General features: G+C 37.2%; 3 protein-coding genes across 3 annotated transcripts in view; 1 reads left to right on the plus strand and 2 right to left on the minus strand.

The window, feature by feature from the left end:
- Positions 1 to 13,220, plus strand: part of LOC128192597 (rab proteins geranylgeranyltransferase component A 1-like) — a 33,585-nt gene extending 20,365 nt beyond the window's left edge. Inside the window, exons 14-16 of the mRNA XM_052865389.1 lie at positions 11,083 to 11,181; positions 11,470 to 11,624; positions 11,966 to 13,220. Of these exons, the coding sequence (XP_052721349.1) occupies positions 11,083 to 11,181; positions 11,470 to 11,624; positions 11,966 to 12,319 (608 nt within the window). The 3' untranslated portion in view covers positions 12,320 to 13,220. The remainder of the gene's footprint in view (positions 1 to 11,082; positions 11,182 to 11,469; positions 11,625 to 11,965) is intronic.
- On the minus strand, positions 4,265 to 5,610 carry LOC128192599 (uncharacterized). Its single transcript, XM_052865392.1, has one exon. It carries the CDS (start codon positions 4,928 to 4,930, stop codon positions 4,265 to 4,267), a length of 666 nt encoding a protein of 221 aa, XP_052721352.1. The 5' UTR covers positions 4,931 to 5,610.
- A 2,142-nt stretch (positions 13,221 to 15,362) lies between the features above and the next one.
- Positions 15,363 to 17,881, minus strand: LOC128155217 (zinc finger protein 251-like). Its single transcript, XM_052816822.1, has one exon. It carries the CDS (start codon positions 17,827 to 17,829, stop codon positions 15,586 to 15,588), a length of 2,244 nt encoding a protein of 747 aa, XP_052672782.1. The 5' UTR covers positions 17,830 to 17,881; the 3' UTR covers positions 15,363 to 15,585.
- Between the last annotated feature and the right edge of the window lie 532 nt (positions 17,882 to 18,413).

Genomic DNA, 18,413 nt, shown 5'->3' on the forward strand with positions numbered 1-18,413 from the left:
GCATTGCATAGAAACAGTTCTTTTATCCATAATGTGTTTCACTAGAAAATAACTAAAATGTTTAAACACTTTCCGTGTGTAAACCGGTACCCTTTATGTCAGTTATACGCACAAATACCCCGTTTATTTGCCAAATACAACACAAATACATGGTAACAAGTCTGGCTTTTTACACTCATATTACGCAATACCCGAACAAAATATTATTGTAACGACATTAATAAGATCATAATGAACAACTTTTGCCGCGACAGCCATATCGAAATCTTAACCGCTTTTGAGTTATAAAGTGAAAACTTTGAAGGGTTCTAGGTCCTTAATTTGAGGGGCCAGCCCCTTTTTCTAGGAGTCAAACAAAAGATCTTGTAAATATAAATTTTTGTTCTTCTATATGTCTTAACAAAATATTTGTGAGAAAAAAGATAATCTAAGAAAACCAAGCAAAATCACAACGCTTTTTTCATCTCATTTTTTGAGCCCTACCGAGCTTTAGCGCCTTTTGTGCCTGAAATTTATTAATGCCTTATTACATATCTACAATCTTTTGTCTATCATTCCTGAAATTTTGAACTTAATATCTTTTATAGTTTTTGATAACTCTCTTGGACAAGCCGACACTCTGAAAATCAAGAAAACGTCGATATTTCAAAAACGGAAATGACGTCATCAACCAAAAAAATTTCCGATCAAGTTTAAACTAATGTCAATAAGATCTGCAAATTTTATTAAAATCGATCAAACAGTTTTCGAGTAATCGCTGACACAAAATCGGTAAGAAAAAAAAAGGAGAAGAATGAGAAAAAAAAACCGAAGAAAAACAATAAGGTCTTCCGTTGGAAACGGAAGACCTTAATAATAAAAAGAAACAATAGAATAACAAGAGGGTCTTCCGTTGGAAACGGAAGACCCTAAAAAATAATAATAAAAAGAAACCGAAGAATAACAAGAGGGTCTTCCGTTGGAAACGGAAGACCCTAAATAGAAATAAATAAAATTTTTAGGCATGCAATTTTCAGACGTATGTGATTGTTACAGTTGATTTTTGTTGATATTAAAAATCGATATCGCCCACATAAAGGTATTTTAGTTACTGTAGTTTGGCAGTTTCAATAGTGCATAGAACCATAACTGTGATTTTTTCTCACTTATACTCTATTCAACGATAACAAATCTAACGGGTTGTCGAAAACAAAATTAATGTACTTTCTCTAAGTAATATAATTATACAGCTTTATATATAATATATTTTCAAATTTTCTTTCTTTTATACATATGTGTGATGTACTTGTCCATGTAGACTAAGTACCTCACGGTATTCATAGCGCTAAGAATCCGTGGATCGGTACTTGATATTTTTTTTATTTCATCTTTATAGCAACTTGAGTTTAGAAATTATTTGTGTTCCAAGAAACTACAGTTTACTCAGTATTGCAATAATTACTGTTTGATTGTTTAATGATCGTCATATGAGAGAGAGAGAGAGAGAGAGAGAGAGAGAGAGAGAGAGAGAATGAATACCAGTATGAGTTTGATTTGAGTACATTGTACTTGTAATTCAGTGTAATAAGTTAGATTTATAGTTTCCATTATATTTAACCCTTTTCCTAAAATTGCGATAGAATATATGCAGTCAGGGTCCACGTGCTATCCCTGTCAATCAAATCAGCCCGCGAGATAGACCACGTGTCTTTCCATGATATGGAAAAATGCCGTTCTATTGTTTTTTTAAGTCCGCATAATAGAAAAATGTTTAACAATGAAGTATTTAGTGTTTGAAATGTTTAGTTTCTTTATTCTTATACTGCATGTATGAGGGTTGGAATATTACGTTGTAAAATCTCTCTCTCTCTCCCTCTCTTTCTCTCTCTCTCTCTCTCTCTCTCTCTCTCTCTGTACTTTTGTGCAATCATTTTAGAATAATCAGAATTCTATTTGTATGAATTTAATTCATTTATTTTAGATCCATGGTTTTAATAACGATTTCAACACAATGACTAAAAGTTTGTAAAGTTCACGATGTAATAAGATTTTCGTTAAAATTTCGACGCTATTTCACATCAATAAAGTTGTGTGTTCTAAATGCTTGCAAAAAGTGACCGGTATTATCTCATTCACCTTTTTAATCAATCAGGGTTTTTTCGTACAAACATGTATGTGTACCCGGTAAATAATTTCTTATCGTAAGTTAATACTTTGAAATTCCCGCATTTATAATAGAGTTGCTGAATTGTTCCCCGGATCCACGCGCCGATAGTCTTTCGTGTAGTTGTTTGTGTACATATCTACAGACAATTTTTTTTTTGTTAGAGATTAGGAAAAATCATTGAACTAACAAAGTAGAAGTAAGATATATTCAGACCATACACACGACGGGTTGTGATGAGTTACCAAACAGGTGTTCGCGGAAAGATGTGAATAACGGCATCTCGAGTACACCTGTTCAGACGTCCAAATATACACAAAGTTAGTTGTAAATTCCAATGACACCTAACAAGACAGACAATAACACCTGTTGTGTATAGAACCCAAGATGAAAGACAATGTTGTGTATCTGATCAGCTTCCGTATATCGCACGAGTGATTTTTTTTTCATGTGAAATCACGAGGCCATTACCAGCTATACGGAAATAAAGTTGAAAAATATTTTATGAAATGCGGGTATATTTTTAATACATGTACAATGCTTGAATATAATTTAACAAGAGTTTGTTCATGTATTTATCTATAATCTATAATATTAAAGTCATTTTTTGTTTGTTTATTGCTACATAAATAGCTGAAGTCCAAATTATTCGAGTCACCGGTAATATGGGGTTGTTATTTAAAACAGCACATCAACAGCACATGTTTTTAGAAAAACATGATCTGAAATGTTTTCATTTCTCATTTTTGATTGGTTTAAAGTAAGGCTGCAAATTAATTGATAAATCAGAAAGTGTTTACAGATAACAGAAATAAGACGTTTAAGCTCCCGACATTTTAATAGGATCGTCAGTTACATCATGTGTGTTTAGAAAAAAAACAAAAAAACCAAGATGAATTAAATTGATTTGAATTTTCATTATATATTAATTGATTATTAAATATTTTTGGTGAATTTATTTCAATTTATTTAAGTACAAATGAATTAAAAGGTACCCATTTATGTGGAGTTTTCAGATCACAAAAAATTAACTTCACGTTGACAGCCTCGTCAATTTTCTGGGTCCGTGCAACTTAAGTCGACATTCTCTTTTTTTTAAATGTGAAAAGGATATATATGTTTCAACCCTTGTTTTGCCATTATTTCTTTATTTCTAAACATACCCTATTTCTATCAGCGTCTCAGGTAACGATATCTACGGAGTAACACAGTGGCCACGGAGTTACACAGGCGGCCACGGTGCGACACGGTGCTTTTTCTTGAATTTTCCAATACACATACACGGTGTCACACCGTGTGCACGGTGCGACACAGACCGTTTTCCACCGTGTTTTTTACACGGTGGGTGTCGGGATACTCGTGAGCTGTACTGTACCTTGCTGAGGTGTTTGATTTTTATGATAATAGTTTAAGATATATAATAATTTTCCTTATCGCTTGCCTAGCGTTTATTGATTCAAAACTCACTTAATTATAAATATTTGAATGTATGGGCCCTAGCCACACTCTATGCGTCGCTCCGACACACCCCGTCACTTCTATCAGTCACTTCAAGCGACCCGTCGCTTATATCGGTCGCTTCAAACAACCCGTCGCTTCTGTCGGTCACTTCAAAGCAACCCCACGAAGCACCCTCGTAACTGATAACAAATGTCAACTCGCTGAATCTAAGCAACGCTCACGAAGACAAGTTGCTTCTATACGCCAGTATTATTGTTCTGCAAATCGCTGAGCAATATTGACTTACGAACAATAAGCTTACCTTGAAGTATTCACTTCAGCGTCTACACTGCGACTGACTGCTGACTCACGGCATCTCGTATTTATACCCTTTGATCACGTGATCTGAGATACTCGGAACAATCAAAGAATCGGGCGTTTGCGACTTCAGAGTGTCTCTCGGTACTCATCACCCATTTTCATTTACCATTTATGTTACATTACCCACGCCTCCTTCTCAAGCGTCCTCGCTTGAATCCAGGAATAAAAACAAACAAGCAGTGTGTACAATTTTTCTTATTTACAATGATCGTAGATTATTTTTAACAATATTTTTAAACAAAAAGTTTTCCACAACAAGAAATGGTTATCTACCATTTTCTTACAACAAACAGAATGTCTCTACACCATGTTCAGGCTCTTTTTCTTCTCAATCACCTTTACTTTCACTCCATTCTCCCACTTGGTTGTTACTTTCTTCGTGGAGTGTACATACAAAATTGGTTCTGTTTGCACGGCTACATCCCTTGTAGATGGCTCCAGATTGCTACTTTCGTTACGAACTTTTCGATCTCGATTGGTTTCTTCGGATCTGCGACCAGTGAACAAGACAGGTTGAGTTTTCTTCCTCACTATTCTTCCGATTTCTAGATCATTGTCTTCATCTTTTGCCATTGACTCTTCCTCTTCATCTGTCCCACTACAAGATCCCAATAGAACTTCTTCTAGGTTGCCAGGGTCTTGCGTTTCCCATTCACTCAGGCTGTCATCCTCTTCTAAACCTGGTGTAGTGAGTGTGGATTCGATCCTTTCTGGGGCTTTCTCTAAAGACTGAGAGGGACTTAACTTCTGTTTTTTCGCTGGTGGCGTTACTGTAGCTGGTTGAGCGTGTCTTTTCATGTGTTTCAGAAGATAGCTGTTCTTCTTAAAGCGAACTCCACACGTCAGACATTTGTGTTTTTGGCCTGAGCATAAGATAACATGATCTTGCCAAGGCTCGTTTACTGGCTTGTCACAGAAAGGACATCCTTCCTGTTGCTTCGCTTTAGTTAACTTGGTATTAGCCATGGGTTTGATTCTAAAAGGATACAAAAACCAATTTAATATATTTACTAGTCCGAGAAATGAATACTTTTAACTCACAGGCATATAAAACAACAATTCAAAATTAATCAAAACCTAACACATAGTCTGACAAATAAGCAGGAGCGCGTCTGTTTCTAACAGATCTTTGCGGTAACTCTTGTTCAGCTTCAATATTAATCAAACCCAACTTGTTATCATTTTCATCATCTATCTGATCACCAGATTCTCTTTCATCGAAATTTGACTCTAACTTAGGGACCTCCTCTTCATTAGTCAAAATCTGAGACTTAACCAACCTCATTCTATCAACATGTATCACTTGAGGAGAACCTTTGCTTCCACACGAAACTTTGTACGTGCATTCCGAGCACTTTTCGAGGACCGAAAACGGGCCCTGCCAAAAGCTTGTTAGTTTCGGCGATGTACCTAATTTTCTTCGCGGAAAATAAACGTAAACTTTATCTCCGGGGGAAAATATCTGCCACTTTAACTTTCTGTCGTGGTAACGCTTCTGTCGCAACATTTCTGCTTTTGTGTTTTCTCGTACGATGCGATGAGCTTGCTCCAGTCTCTCTTGGAGCAACCACGCCCATTGATTTTGTGGAATAGGTTTTCGTTGCACTTCCATTTCGTATACGAGATCTAACGGGGTAGTTGCTTCTCTACCGAGCATAAGATAATTTGGACTGAACCCAGTAGTATCGTGTTCCGCCGATCTGTACGCCATCATGAGGTATGGTAGCTGCTTGTCCCAATCGGTGTGGTTTTGGTTTACACATGAACTTAACATGGCCTCCAATGTTCTGTTAAACCGTTCCACCATACCATCGGATTGTGGATGGTAAGGTGTAGTATGAGTTTTCTCTACTTGCAAAAGGTTGCATACCTCCTTAAACAGTTCACTCTCATACTGACGCCCTTGGTCCGAATGGATAGTGTATGGTACCCCCAATCTTACTATAACCTCCTCCACTATTATCTGGGCCACTGTTTTAGCCTCCATGTTCGGCATCGCGAAGCATTCGGTCCAACGAGTAAAATAATCGGATACCACGAGAATATACTTATTCCCTGAATCTGTCACGGGCAATTCACCCATTATGTCCGTTGCTAACCTATCCATTGAAAACCCACTCTGCACAATCTGCATCGGCGCTCTCTGTCCAGCGAACGAAGGTTTTCTTTTCCCACAAACCTCGCAACCGTTCACGTATTTTCGAACATCCTTGTTCAGGCCGGGCCAATAAAACTTACTTCGTATCCTAGCTATCGTTTTATTTATCCCCAAGTGACCCGCTGTTCTTTTGTCATGACAATCCAGCAAGATGCGCCTCCTTTCCGACATAGGTACAACAACTTGTAAATTCTCTAATCCTGTGTCCGTGTCTTTTACTCGTCTGCAAACCAAATTGTTCTCTATAGTAAGTATATCTAACTGTGACCATAGTGAGCGTAAAAATACGCTTTGACTAGAGATCTCGCGAAACTTTGGCTTCTTTTCCTTGCCCATCCATTCTTTGACTAATTTAAGCTCTTTGTCATTATCTTGTATTGTCTTTATGTAAGGTTCGTCAAAAGCTAAATCTTTACCATCTGCTTTTGCCCTTCGAACATGCGGCTCTTTGTCATCATCAATATCATAGCCGCATTGCCTACAGGGTAGACGACTTAAGGCGTCTGCGTTCAGATGTTGCTTTCCTGGTCTGTGTTGTATTTCCATATCGAAGGTAGAAAACACTTCAAGCCACCGAGCTAATTGACCCTCGGGATTCTTGAAAGAAGTTAACCATCTTAATGAGCTATGATCTGTCCGCAGAATGAATTTCCTCCCATAGAGGTAATGCTTAAAATACTTTGTGAAGTACACTACAGCCAGAAGTTCTTTCCTTGTCACGCAATATTGCCTTTCCGACTTTGATAGAACTTTGCTAGCATAAGCAATTACCCTCTCTTTACCTTCATGAACCTGTGATAACACAGCCCCCATTGCAAAATTACTTGCGTCGGTGTCCAATATAAACGACTTGTTAAAGTCGGGATGTGCAAGTACTGGGGCGCTTATCAGGGCGGTTTTCAATTGATTGAAGGCAGTTTGACAATCTGTACTCCATGTAAAAGAATCAGTGTTGTTCTTCTCTCTCAATTTGTGTAAGGGTTTTGCAATACCGGCAAAGTATTTAACAAACTTCCTGTAATATCCGCATATGCCCAAGAATGAGCGAAGTTCGCTGACATTGGCTGGTGCTTTCATTGTTTTGATTACCTCTACTTTCTTGCTGTCTGTAGTTATTCCTTTGTCGGATATGACATGCCCAAGATATTCTACAGACCTAGAGAACAAAGAACACTTCTTCGCTTTCAATTTTAGTCCAGCGCCAGCCAACCGACCAAACACTTTTGAAAGATTCTCTACCATCTCTTCGAATGTTTTGCTGATGACAATAATATCATCTAAGTAAATCAAACAAATTTCCCAGTTTAACCCGGCAAGTACGGTTTCCATAAGCCTCTCGAATGTTGCTCCAGCATTGCAGAGACCAAACGGCATTACCCGAAATTGAAATAAACCTTTTCTTGTCGCGAAGGCTGTTTTCGGCTTATCCTCAGGCTCCATTTCTACTTGCCAGTAGCCCATGCACAAATCGAGAGTTGAAAACCATGACGCACCGCTCAGACTATCGAGCATGTCATCAATGCGCGGCAAAGGGTACGCATCTTTTAACGTTGCCGAATTTAAACGCCGGTAATCTACACAGAAGCGTGTAGAACCGTCTTTCTTCTTGACAAGAACAACCCCAGAGGCCCAGGGACTCGAAGACGGCTCTATGACATTTCGCCGTAGCATATCGTCTACTAATTTATCTGCCTCTTCCCTCATGTGGACTGGCAGTCGCCTTGGTGGTTGCTTTATAGGACGGGCATCTCCAGTGTCAATTCTATGTTTGACTACGTTTGTTCTCCCGAGATCGTTATCTGAACTAGCAAACAAAAAGGCATAGTTCTCAAGAAGCTTATCAACTGCCTTTCTTTGCTCTTGATTCAACCTGTATTTCGTGACTTCACTCAGAGTTTCAAGTTCCCTCGACCAATTCGTTTGGTGGTCGGTCGCTTTTGTAGTCTCTAACACTTTTTCGACTGGACAAAGTTGTCCAATGTTAGTCCCTTTATAAATAGTTTGAGGATCTTGTGAAAGATTCATAAACCGAACAGGTACTCTAGTTTCATTGTTTACTAAAGTCCTCCCCACCAGACTTCTATTTGTCGTAATCAAACAGTCCCTTGGCTCTACGATCCCCAAACCACTGCGAAAGTTTACCCCGTCTGGCACGCACACATCACAAGTTGTGATGATTTCACTTCTAGCTGGAACAACGAACGATTCTGAAGCAACAACTCTGTAACATCCTAGCGTACCTTCGAGCAACAACGAGTGTTTCTCTCCGCCGATGCTTAATACCTTGTTAGGTATATCTAACGAACATTTATGTTCAGTCATGAAATCTAAGCCAATGATTCCATCCACAGTAATGTCTGATATTACTATTTGTGAAAGATATTCCCTATCACCCAATTGAATATTGGCCACGATCTTTCCTAACACCTTCAAAGATCTGCCTTCAGCGGTCATAATCTCTTGCTTTACTTTGTCTATAGCAGAGGTGCCATTTGATTGTTGAACTTTGTTATAAGCTCTCTCCGAAAGCAAAGTAACAGTTGCTCCTGTATCTACCAGTTCCGCCTATGCAGACAACGGCATACATTCCGGCCTCACTCGGTCTATTAAATGCCACTGAAGGTTGCTTAACTTCTTCCTCTGGTCTAGTTTTTGCTGCACTAACTGATGCAGGACGTGGCGCTTTAGGACCATAGTTGCTTTCTACTGGACGTTTTCTATTCTTTTGCTTTGATGGACATTGTCTGCTTATGTGTCCTTCTTCATGGCAATTGTTTTCGGCAAGTGTCTTTGCTTACTGCCATTTTGGGCTGATCGCCTTGAATCATCAGGCTTTCTCATCTCTCGTATTTCTGATTTTAGATCATTCAAAGAGCTCTGTAAGCTTTTTAGACACTTCGTCAATTCATCGGTGTTGTCGGCATCATCATTTCTGGAGAAGTCACCATTAGCCACACGCAAGTGTGACTTCTGTTCTATTCTCCCGAAATCTGACTTTATGAAAGCCTCTAACTCTACTGCAAGCCTTATTACATCGTTTAGACTCTGTGGTCTGGCCTGTTTGATTCTAAGGCGCATATCCGCATCCACCAAAGCATCAATGAATTGTTCCTTTGCGAGCGTTTCCCTCACGTCATTCGGTGCCGTTGGATAAGCTAAATGTGCCAATCTCCTTATTGTCTGGCCCAATTCTGGGAGCGTCTCTGTTGCTTTCTGTCTACGTTCTCTCAATTGAACTCTATATAGCTCTGTTTGATTTGCAGGTGCAAAGCGATCCTCTAAAGCCCTTACAAGTTCATTGTAGTTTCTACCTAATTCGCCAGCAAGGTTGCCTAACACTCCCTGGGCGTTTCCTCTTAAGGACACTGCTAAGTAGAGACCTTTTTCCCTGTCTGTCCACCCATTCAAGGCTGCACACGCTTCAAAATGCGATTTGTAATCTAGCCACGAAGCGCTGCCATCAAAAGTCGCTGGCTTTATATAGTTGGATTGTTCTTAAAAGAAGTACCGGGATTTTTATATCCTCCCTCATCTCTTTCTGTGGGCGCTTCAAGCGGTCGTTGTCGCCTGACAGTAATTCGCGGTTCATTTTCCCTTACTTCTATTCGATTCTTCTCACGAAACCTCGGCGATGCCGTTAAATCGAGATCCTCTGGATATTCAAGGTCATACATTTGGTTATATTCTCTTCTTTTGAATCTGATTTCTGTTGGACCTTCAGACATAATTCCAGAGTCGCTTTTCCGAACAGTTTGATGTGCTGGAGTCGAGGTCTGCTGTTTTATATCCTCTCTAAGTTTCATCGAGTGTTCAAACGTCGTCCTGTTAAGCTCCTCAAGCTCCGCTTCAATTCTCTCTATTTCCTCGGTAATATTTTCCAATGCCATTTTTACAATAAAAACACGAGATTATTATTTAAAATCTTTAATGGACAAAAATCATACAATCAAACGTGGTCCCAACGTGGGCGCCAAATTTTGTAACGTGTCTGCCTTAACACGCTAATATTTATAATGGGTCCCCTCAGATACCTTGCTGAGGTGTTTGATTTTTATGATAATAGTTTAAGATATATAATAATTTTCCTTATCGCTTGCCTAGCGTTTATTGATTCAAAACTCACTTAATTATAAATATTTGAATGTATGGGCCCTAGCCACACTCTATGCGTCGCTCCGACACACCCCGTCACTTCTATCAGTCACTTCAAGCGACCCGTCGCTTATTTCGGTCGCTTCAAACAACCCGTCGCTTCTGTTGGTCACTTCAAAGCAACCCCACGAAGCACCCTCGTAACTGATAACAAATGTCAACTCGCTGAATCTAAGCAACGCTCACGAAGACAAGTTGCTTCTATACGCCAGTATTATTGTTCTGCAAATCGCTGAGCAATATTGACTTACGAACAATAAGCTTACCTTGAAGTATTCACTTCAGCGTCTACACTGCGACTGACTGCTGACTCACGGCATCTCGTATTTATACCCTTTGATCACGTGATCTGAGATACTCGGAACAATCAAAGAATCGGGCGTTTGCGACTTCAGAGTGTCTCTCGGTACTCATCACCCATTTTCATTTACCATTTATGTTACAAAAACAATGGAATTTTGACTCATCAAAAATATGTGCTTCTACAGTACTCATTGTAATTGTGCGGAGCATGCATGCTTACCAAAAAAATAAATTTTTTCAATGGGGTTTCATAACTCAAAACAATAACCAATTTACAGTTTGATTTTTTTCATTAGAACTGGTTTATGAGACTGCAAATGTTTCTGACCATCTAAACATGTACCATTCATAATCAATTAGAAGGATCTTGGAAAAGTTTGTCACATGTGCTTGTTATATAATTTGACAATATTCAAGGTGTACATTGTAGGGCCATAAGACCAATAATTCGTATAATTTTTTTTCAATGTGCTAAATGTGTACGTTATTTCTTTTTTTATCACAGATGTGGTTCACTTGACAAAAGAAGCAAACAATGAGAGCCAATCACCCGAGGAAAGTCTACAGTCAGTGGTAACAAAGCTGTTCAAGGACAGTGACATAGGTGATGAATAACAGTTGTTTGTGATGAAAATTCAATTTGATTTTTATATGTAATATTTGCGGTAATTATATATAGTAATGTTTGTATTGAAGATAGAGTTGGATCCAAGATACATGTACATGTATACCATATGTACTGCAGATAGAATATCTATTATTTCAATAGATACATTTACACATGTTTAAGTTATTGAATATTTTTCATAAAAATGTGTTCATCAATATGTAGATTTTTACTTTTCGGTAAAATGTTACCATAAAAAAATGTATGGAATTTTCTTATACTCAGATTCTACTTCTGTGGATGGGAGTCCCCGGATTGTGTGGTCATTATATTTCCAGCAGAAGATAAATGTTGGTGGACAGTCCAGCAGTGCCCCTAGTAACGTGATACTGGTACCAGGGCCGGGGCCAGAGATTGACATAGACCACGCAGTCACCATTGTAAGTATATACAGAGAAAGAGAGAGAGAGATCTACATTGTTTTTTAATGTAATGTACATGTATCTCTTTGACATCAATGTCTAAGTGTATATATATATATATATATATATATATATTAAAATGAGTAAAGATCAAGGTCATTTGTATTTGCCATCTTTAACTGTTAATGTGCATAAATAATCAATATTAAAAAATGACATTTGATTTTTGTGTTAAGGGGAAGATCAGAGCTCGGAATGCATTAAAGATAAGGTTATTAATGATTCAATGTCAAAGAATCATGTTGAGTGTACTAAAGGCAAGGATTTGTCATTAAGAGTGTTCTTCTTTTTTTATAAAGGCCAGGAAAATTTTTGAGGAGGTCATGCCAGGAGAGGATTTCCTCCCAAGACCGCCAAACCCAGAGGACATTATCTATGTGGATGAAGAGGAAACTCAGGTTACCCAAGACTCGGAGAAAACTGAGTTCAGTGAAACCTGTCAGGTGTCAGGAAACGATTCCTCACAGACCACACAACCTGACAGCATTGACAATGACCATGCTGATCAAAGCTCCGAAACTAAAGCCACAGATGGCTCGGGTAAAAGTGATGTGCCATCAAATTCTTCAGACATACAGAACAGTGCTGAAGAGATCTCAGAATCAGTTGAAAAATGTGTGATAGAAGAGAAAACAGAACCAGCAACTTCTTAAAACTTTTTAGTGAGAAGTGTTGTATAATGTGTATATATACCAGTTCTTGTACCTGTACTTTTATTTTGATACACATATTTCATTACTCTTTTTAATAGTAGGTTTATAATACAGAAATATATGTATACCAGTATATGTATTGATATATACAGCTGTGCACTAATATTTGTTTTCAGAAATAAGACTGGCACATTTGTGGTGTAAAAGTTATTAAAATTGGCCTTGAAATATGAATTACATGCATGCAAGTATTAAATGTGTATGAAGGATTAACTTACGGTACTAATATGTACAAGGCAAGCTAGAGAACAAGGTCATTTATATTATATGAAGCTGTACTTGAGAATCACACTAGTATGCTTGTGTATTATTGTATGTACAAAATATTAGCATCTTTGAAATATGAATACAAGTAAGCATCTGAGTGTATATTGCATGTCTGCGTATTGTTACAGAAAACTTTTTCAGTCATATTTGTATTTAAACTTTTTGCTGCATAGACAAAAATCACCATCTTTGAGTATAAGCAAACTGGTATGTAACAACTTGTTGGTTGTTTAAATTTAGTGCAGCTACATGTAGTTGTTAGTCTGCATGTGCTTGTGTTCTTATGTTTTATGTACAGTATGCATAACATTTGTACAGATACAATATGCATGACTGGCATTCATTTTCCTTCTTAAGTGCTTTCAGTGTACCTTGTTATTTATAAGATATAAAATGCAGTAAATATGTGCAATAAAAGTAATGTGATATTGATTAGCGTAAACTTGATTTGCATTTAAATAGATTTTCAGAATGTACATATCATTCTTTAAGTGATTTGCTTGTTTGATGGATCATACATCAATAATCTACATGTATTTAAAAAAAAGCACAGAAATAAAGTACATGTCCTGTTTTATCTGTCACAATTTTTTTATTGGACTCTGCAATTTATTATCTAATTTTTTTGCATTGGAGCATCTACCCTGCTTTTGAAAGGTTTTCAGGTCAATTCTTGGTCAGTAACAGACATCTAGTTGAATTGTTAAAGCATAAAGTTACTGGTCCTTTACCTCAATTATCTTCAGCAAAATAAATGAAAGTCAGTCAAAATTGAAATTAAGGAGTCTCGGGGGAGGCTGTTTCAAACATACGATTTCCTTTAATTTTTTTACAGTGAAATGCCAACTTATTAGAAAACTATGTGCAAAATATAAAGTAAATTGAGCGGATAGTTTATCTGTATGCCGCGCTCAAATTTTGGTCGTATGTCCGAGTCATCACCGACATTCTATATAGGATTATATAGGAAAATGAGGGTTTTCATTTTCAATTTCATATTTAAAAAATTACAAACATACAATTTTCTTGTAATTTTCAGCGATGAAAGGTTAAGGTATAAGTAAACTTTTTGCCAAATTAAAACGAAATTAAGCGGATGGCTTTTATGCTATCCGCCCTTATAGTTTGATCCTATAAATGTGCCGTGCAAACCATTTTACATATAGAAATGTATAGAGAAAAAAAGAATGTTTACGAATCAAATTCAATTTTTTTGTAGTAGAAGAAAAATACCTTTCCACTGACACAGAACGTAGAAGGATTGCGTATATGTTTTTATTTTGCAAATTATAGTTTTGATTTTAATTACTGACGCTGCAATAGAAAGTGCACGACGTTTATTTTTGTCAGTTGTTACGTCAGAGTATCAACTGACGTCATCGTAAAACGTTGATTCCGACGACAATAACGTCGATTTTGAAGAAGCAGCGAGATGATTAAAATACTTCTGACATTATTCTAACGATTCTTTTCACTAAATATAATTTTTTGATAAGTCATTTTTTTAGCATAAAAAGTTACATGATAACCTGTATATTTGAACATTTTACTTTACATTTGTGTTTTACGACAGTAATGTGCAATACCCTGCGCATAGGGCGCAACATTTTAAACCAGCTACCGACCTTAAACATGTGATGACATGATTGGAACACTAGTTCTGCTTAAAGGGACTTGGACACGATTTGACTTCAATATTTTCAAATTTTATTTTTCCATTTTCAATGTTTATACTGATAAATATAGAAGTTTACAATGCTATGTCAAAATTTGAAAGTCAAATATCAAGTTATAAGCAAGATACAGAGTTTATAATTCTTTGTTTTGTAAACAAAGCTCGAAAATGTCATTTTTTACAAATGTGTTGAATTGGTGTAAGTTTCAATCAAATGTATCTTTCTTTTGTTGAAAATAGTATTCATGAAGATATTGAATAAGTTAAAATTGTTTTTTACATGTCATTTTGTCTACGAAATGGTAATTCTGTACATTACATTTTTGTAAACAACTATAAGACTCGAGCTTTGTTTACATAACAACCAATTCTTACCTCTGTATCTCGCTTGTAACTAGACTTCAACATTCAATATTTTGGTCAATCATTTAAAATGCACCAGTTAACCATTTTATACATAAAAAATAAAAATTAGATTTTTGATCTCAAATCGTGTCCAAGTCCCTTTAAAGGCAGTTTTTGCTTACATTGTATACAGGCTCACCCCCTCTCCAACACTCCCATTCATCCAGCTCACCCTCAATATTTGTAGCAAATTTCAAAACTTTACCAAACAAATTAGTTACCGGTAATACACTAGATAAAAGAAGCAAAATTGTCTTTCACTAACCCTAACCCTTGGCAAAAGCTTCATGTACATGGAGCCAATTCAGTCCTGTAATGTTTTTGTTTTTCATAATACATTTAGTACATTTATATACTTGTACATTAATAACATGAAATTGACTATGTAGACATCATAGACTATGTACCACTAAATGTACATGCACTAGTCTTTGGGCTCAAGATCATTCTAGTCAGGCGTACACTCCAAATTTTACCGATATTATAGGCTTAGTAAATGTTAGTTCCAGTGAAGGATTTAGTCAAAATATCTCATCTGCAATATTGCTGACAGTAGGCTGACTGTTAGTTGTACTGTACAATGTACCTGGTTATGTAACAATGATTAAAGTTTATGTACTATTGAAGAAATGTTCATATATTCAATCTTTTATTACTGTACACATACATGTAGACTATAAGTATAAATAACCAATTCTAATAGATTATAACAAGTAATATTTAAGATGATAGAAACATCTACATTTATATCTAATAAGTTCAAATGTGTTTCACGACTACAGCAGCTGCTAAAACAATCTTTTGAATAAGAGTTCCAACTTGATACATGTACTTTGTGGAAATAATATCCGAGTTTATCTCAAACATTTTGTTGAGACTGTTGCTGGTCCTCTGTAGGTTGAGTGTACCCATTGTATCCCGTCATATTCAAGTACTGAGAGGCCAGACTGGAGTAATAGGCATACAGGGTGGAGAGAGACAGGTTTTCTGTGGAGTCATTGTCTGTAGGGGCATGTTTTACTGTCTGACCCTCAGGCCTCTGTGCATTGCTCATTTCCAGCATTGCATCACCATACTGATGAGAAGAAGAGTTGTGGTCCTCCTCTACATGTGATGGAGGATGTGGCTGGTTGGATAGGTATGGAAGAGAAGTAGCTGTATTGTCCTCCATGTTTTCTACAGTTTGTGGCTGGGAAGTGGCTAGATAGGGATTCGAGGAAGCGTGGTTATTTTCTAAATTCTGGTCTGGTTGCGTTTGTGATGATGGAATGTATGGATAAGTGGCAGCAACTGAGCTGAGGTCATGTTGGGTTGGATAAACTCCATGATCCACCCCCGATGGATCAACATGGTCACTGTATAGAGTCTGTGAGTGCTGATACATCGTTAACGGGAGTTGATGCATTTGGCTTTGAATGTGATGAACCTCTGGAGTTGACATTGATAAATCTTCCGGGAGGGCGGCTGGTAAGGATTTAGCATTGTGATCAGTGGCCATTGGCAACTGCATTTCATTAATGTTCTCTGTTGAAATCATGTCATTGCCTTCATAAGTATTGTATGTTGGAATCTGTGTCTCATTTCTTTCCAAATGGCTTTGATCCACAGGCTCATATGATGCAACAAATGAGCTATCAAATTCATTCTGGATAATGTCTTCTTTCCATTTCAATGGATCTTTGTTAATTTTGTGAACAAGAATTAGGTGCTTCCTGATAATTGCTGCATCGCCATAAGATTTGTGGCAAATCTTACAAGTGAATGGCTTCAGTCCCTTGTGAGACCTTTCATGTCTCTGCAGAGCCTGTTTCTGGGTGAACCCTCTCCCGCATTCCGTACACTTGAATGACTTGTCTCCAGCATGAATCTTTGAGTGCTTCTGCAGTGACGTCCTCTGGTTGAAAGACTTGAAGCAAACAGGACACTGGTATGACTTTAAATCTGAATGGATATTTTTGTGATCTCTTAGGGATGATTCACATGAGAATGACTTGTGACACACATCACATGTAAGCCTGGACCCTGTGTGGAGAAGCTGATGTTGCTGTAGAGAGTATTTTCGGGTGAATACCTTTCCACATGTTGCACACAAGAAAGATGCTTTCTTTCCTGCATGTTGAGTTTCTATGTGGTTTTCTAACACTGCCTTAGAAGAAAATGAGCTTTTACATTGTAAGCATTGAAAATTTGGAAGCTGAAAATTACTGCAATGTGTTTTCCTGTGCTTTTCTAAAGTTCTTGCAGTTTTATAAACTTTTCCACAGACATCACAAATGCTCTGTACGTTTTGGTGGCAAACCATGTGTCTTTTCAAGTGCTGACAACTAGGAAAAACTTTTTCACACAACTGGCATTTTTCAGGTATTGCCAAATGAACCCTTAATCCATGATCCCTTACAGAATTTCTATGGTTACTGGTAAAGTCACATTTGGTGCATTTGAATACTTTCAATGACTTTTCAGGGTGCAGTTCCTTTTCATTTGTTTGAATTTCATTCATCTTTAGCTCTTTTTCATCATCACTATTGATGCTATCTTCACTTTCATCACGTTCATATTTGCTCTCCAATTTATCAACAGGTTCTCTATCAGATGACTCGGTGATGGTCTGTTCACATTGCAACTGACAATCAGCAGTTGTGACCCGTTGCTCATCTTTTGCTTGTTCTTCTTGAAGAATGTCAGTTTTTTGTACAGTTCTTGAAGCGGCTATCTCATGATTTACGGAACTTTCAGATATTAAGCCGTTCAAGTCGTCATCTAATTTTATTAAGGTGTTCCCATCTTTAATTGCCTCACAATGGTCTTTTCTTTGCTCAGTAAGTAATTTCTGTCTCCGTAATCTGCACCCCTTAAACAATCTTTTAGAGGTATTGCTCCTGTTCAGCTTCCTCCACTGCTTTTTCATCAAGAGTCTATGAAGTAAAAGGATTTGACCCCACCTCCCATGGATGGCTGTGGAGTTATTGTGCATGTCCACCATCCGTGTTCCAGTGCGCTTGCAGAGTTTGTTTAGGTATACATCAGCATCAATAACAAATGAAATTCTATCCTTTAAGCTTTGCGAAATTTCTACCCAAACGCTGGTGAATATATCAGGCATGGTCTGTGTTTAAGCTATGGATTTTCGAGTTGATGGCAATTCAACGTTGTTTACATCATAGTATATTTTGTATCTCCAAAGTTAAAGAGTTCCAATTTTGAACCCCCCCCCCCCTCCTTTTATTCAAACAGCCTACTGAAACCTCACCTATTTTTTTTTTCTCCCCGGCACAACGTTTTGCAAACAGGTCGATCACATTTGAAAAGAATGTATTCTTAGTTTTGGCCATAAATGTGTATTAAATAAAGAATGAAATCATAGTTTATATATTTATATTTTAAATTAAGCAGTTTAATTGCTATGTGTCTTAATTTATGTCACGTTATTACATGAAAAATATAAATTATTAGGCCTATACGTTTTTTAATATAGACTAGAAAATATATTTTTTGGAATGTGTTTTTGAACAGATATAAAGACATATGTCTGCAATGGTGTCGGAAGCAAATTAAAAGTAGGGACTAGACGTACCAGAGTCTGGTTTAGTCCCAACTTTCAATTTGCTTCCGACGTCACTTTGTTAAGGCATGGTTATATATAATTTTGCAAAAAAAAAAAAGAAATTAGGGGGGGGGGGGGCTATA

Source organism: Crassostrea angulata, chromosome 7 (assembly GCF_025612915.1).
Source record: "Crassostrea angulata isolate pt1a10 chromosome 7, ASM2561291v2, whole genome shotgun sequence".
NCBI lineage: Eukaryota > Metazoa > Mollusca > Bivalvia > Ostreida > Ostreidae > Magallana > Magallana angulata.

Excerpts from the sequence above, each read along its gene's own strand:
- LOC128192599 (XM_052865392.1), bottom strand. The coding sequence starts at position 4,930 with ATGGCTAATACCAAGTTAACTAAAGCGAAGCAACAGGAAGGATGTCCT.
- LOC128155217 (XM_052816822.1), bottom strand. The coding sequence starts at position 17,829 with ATGCCTGATATATTCACCAGCGTTTGGGTAGAAATTTCGCAAAGCTTA.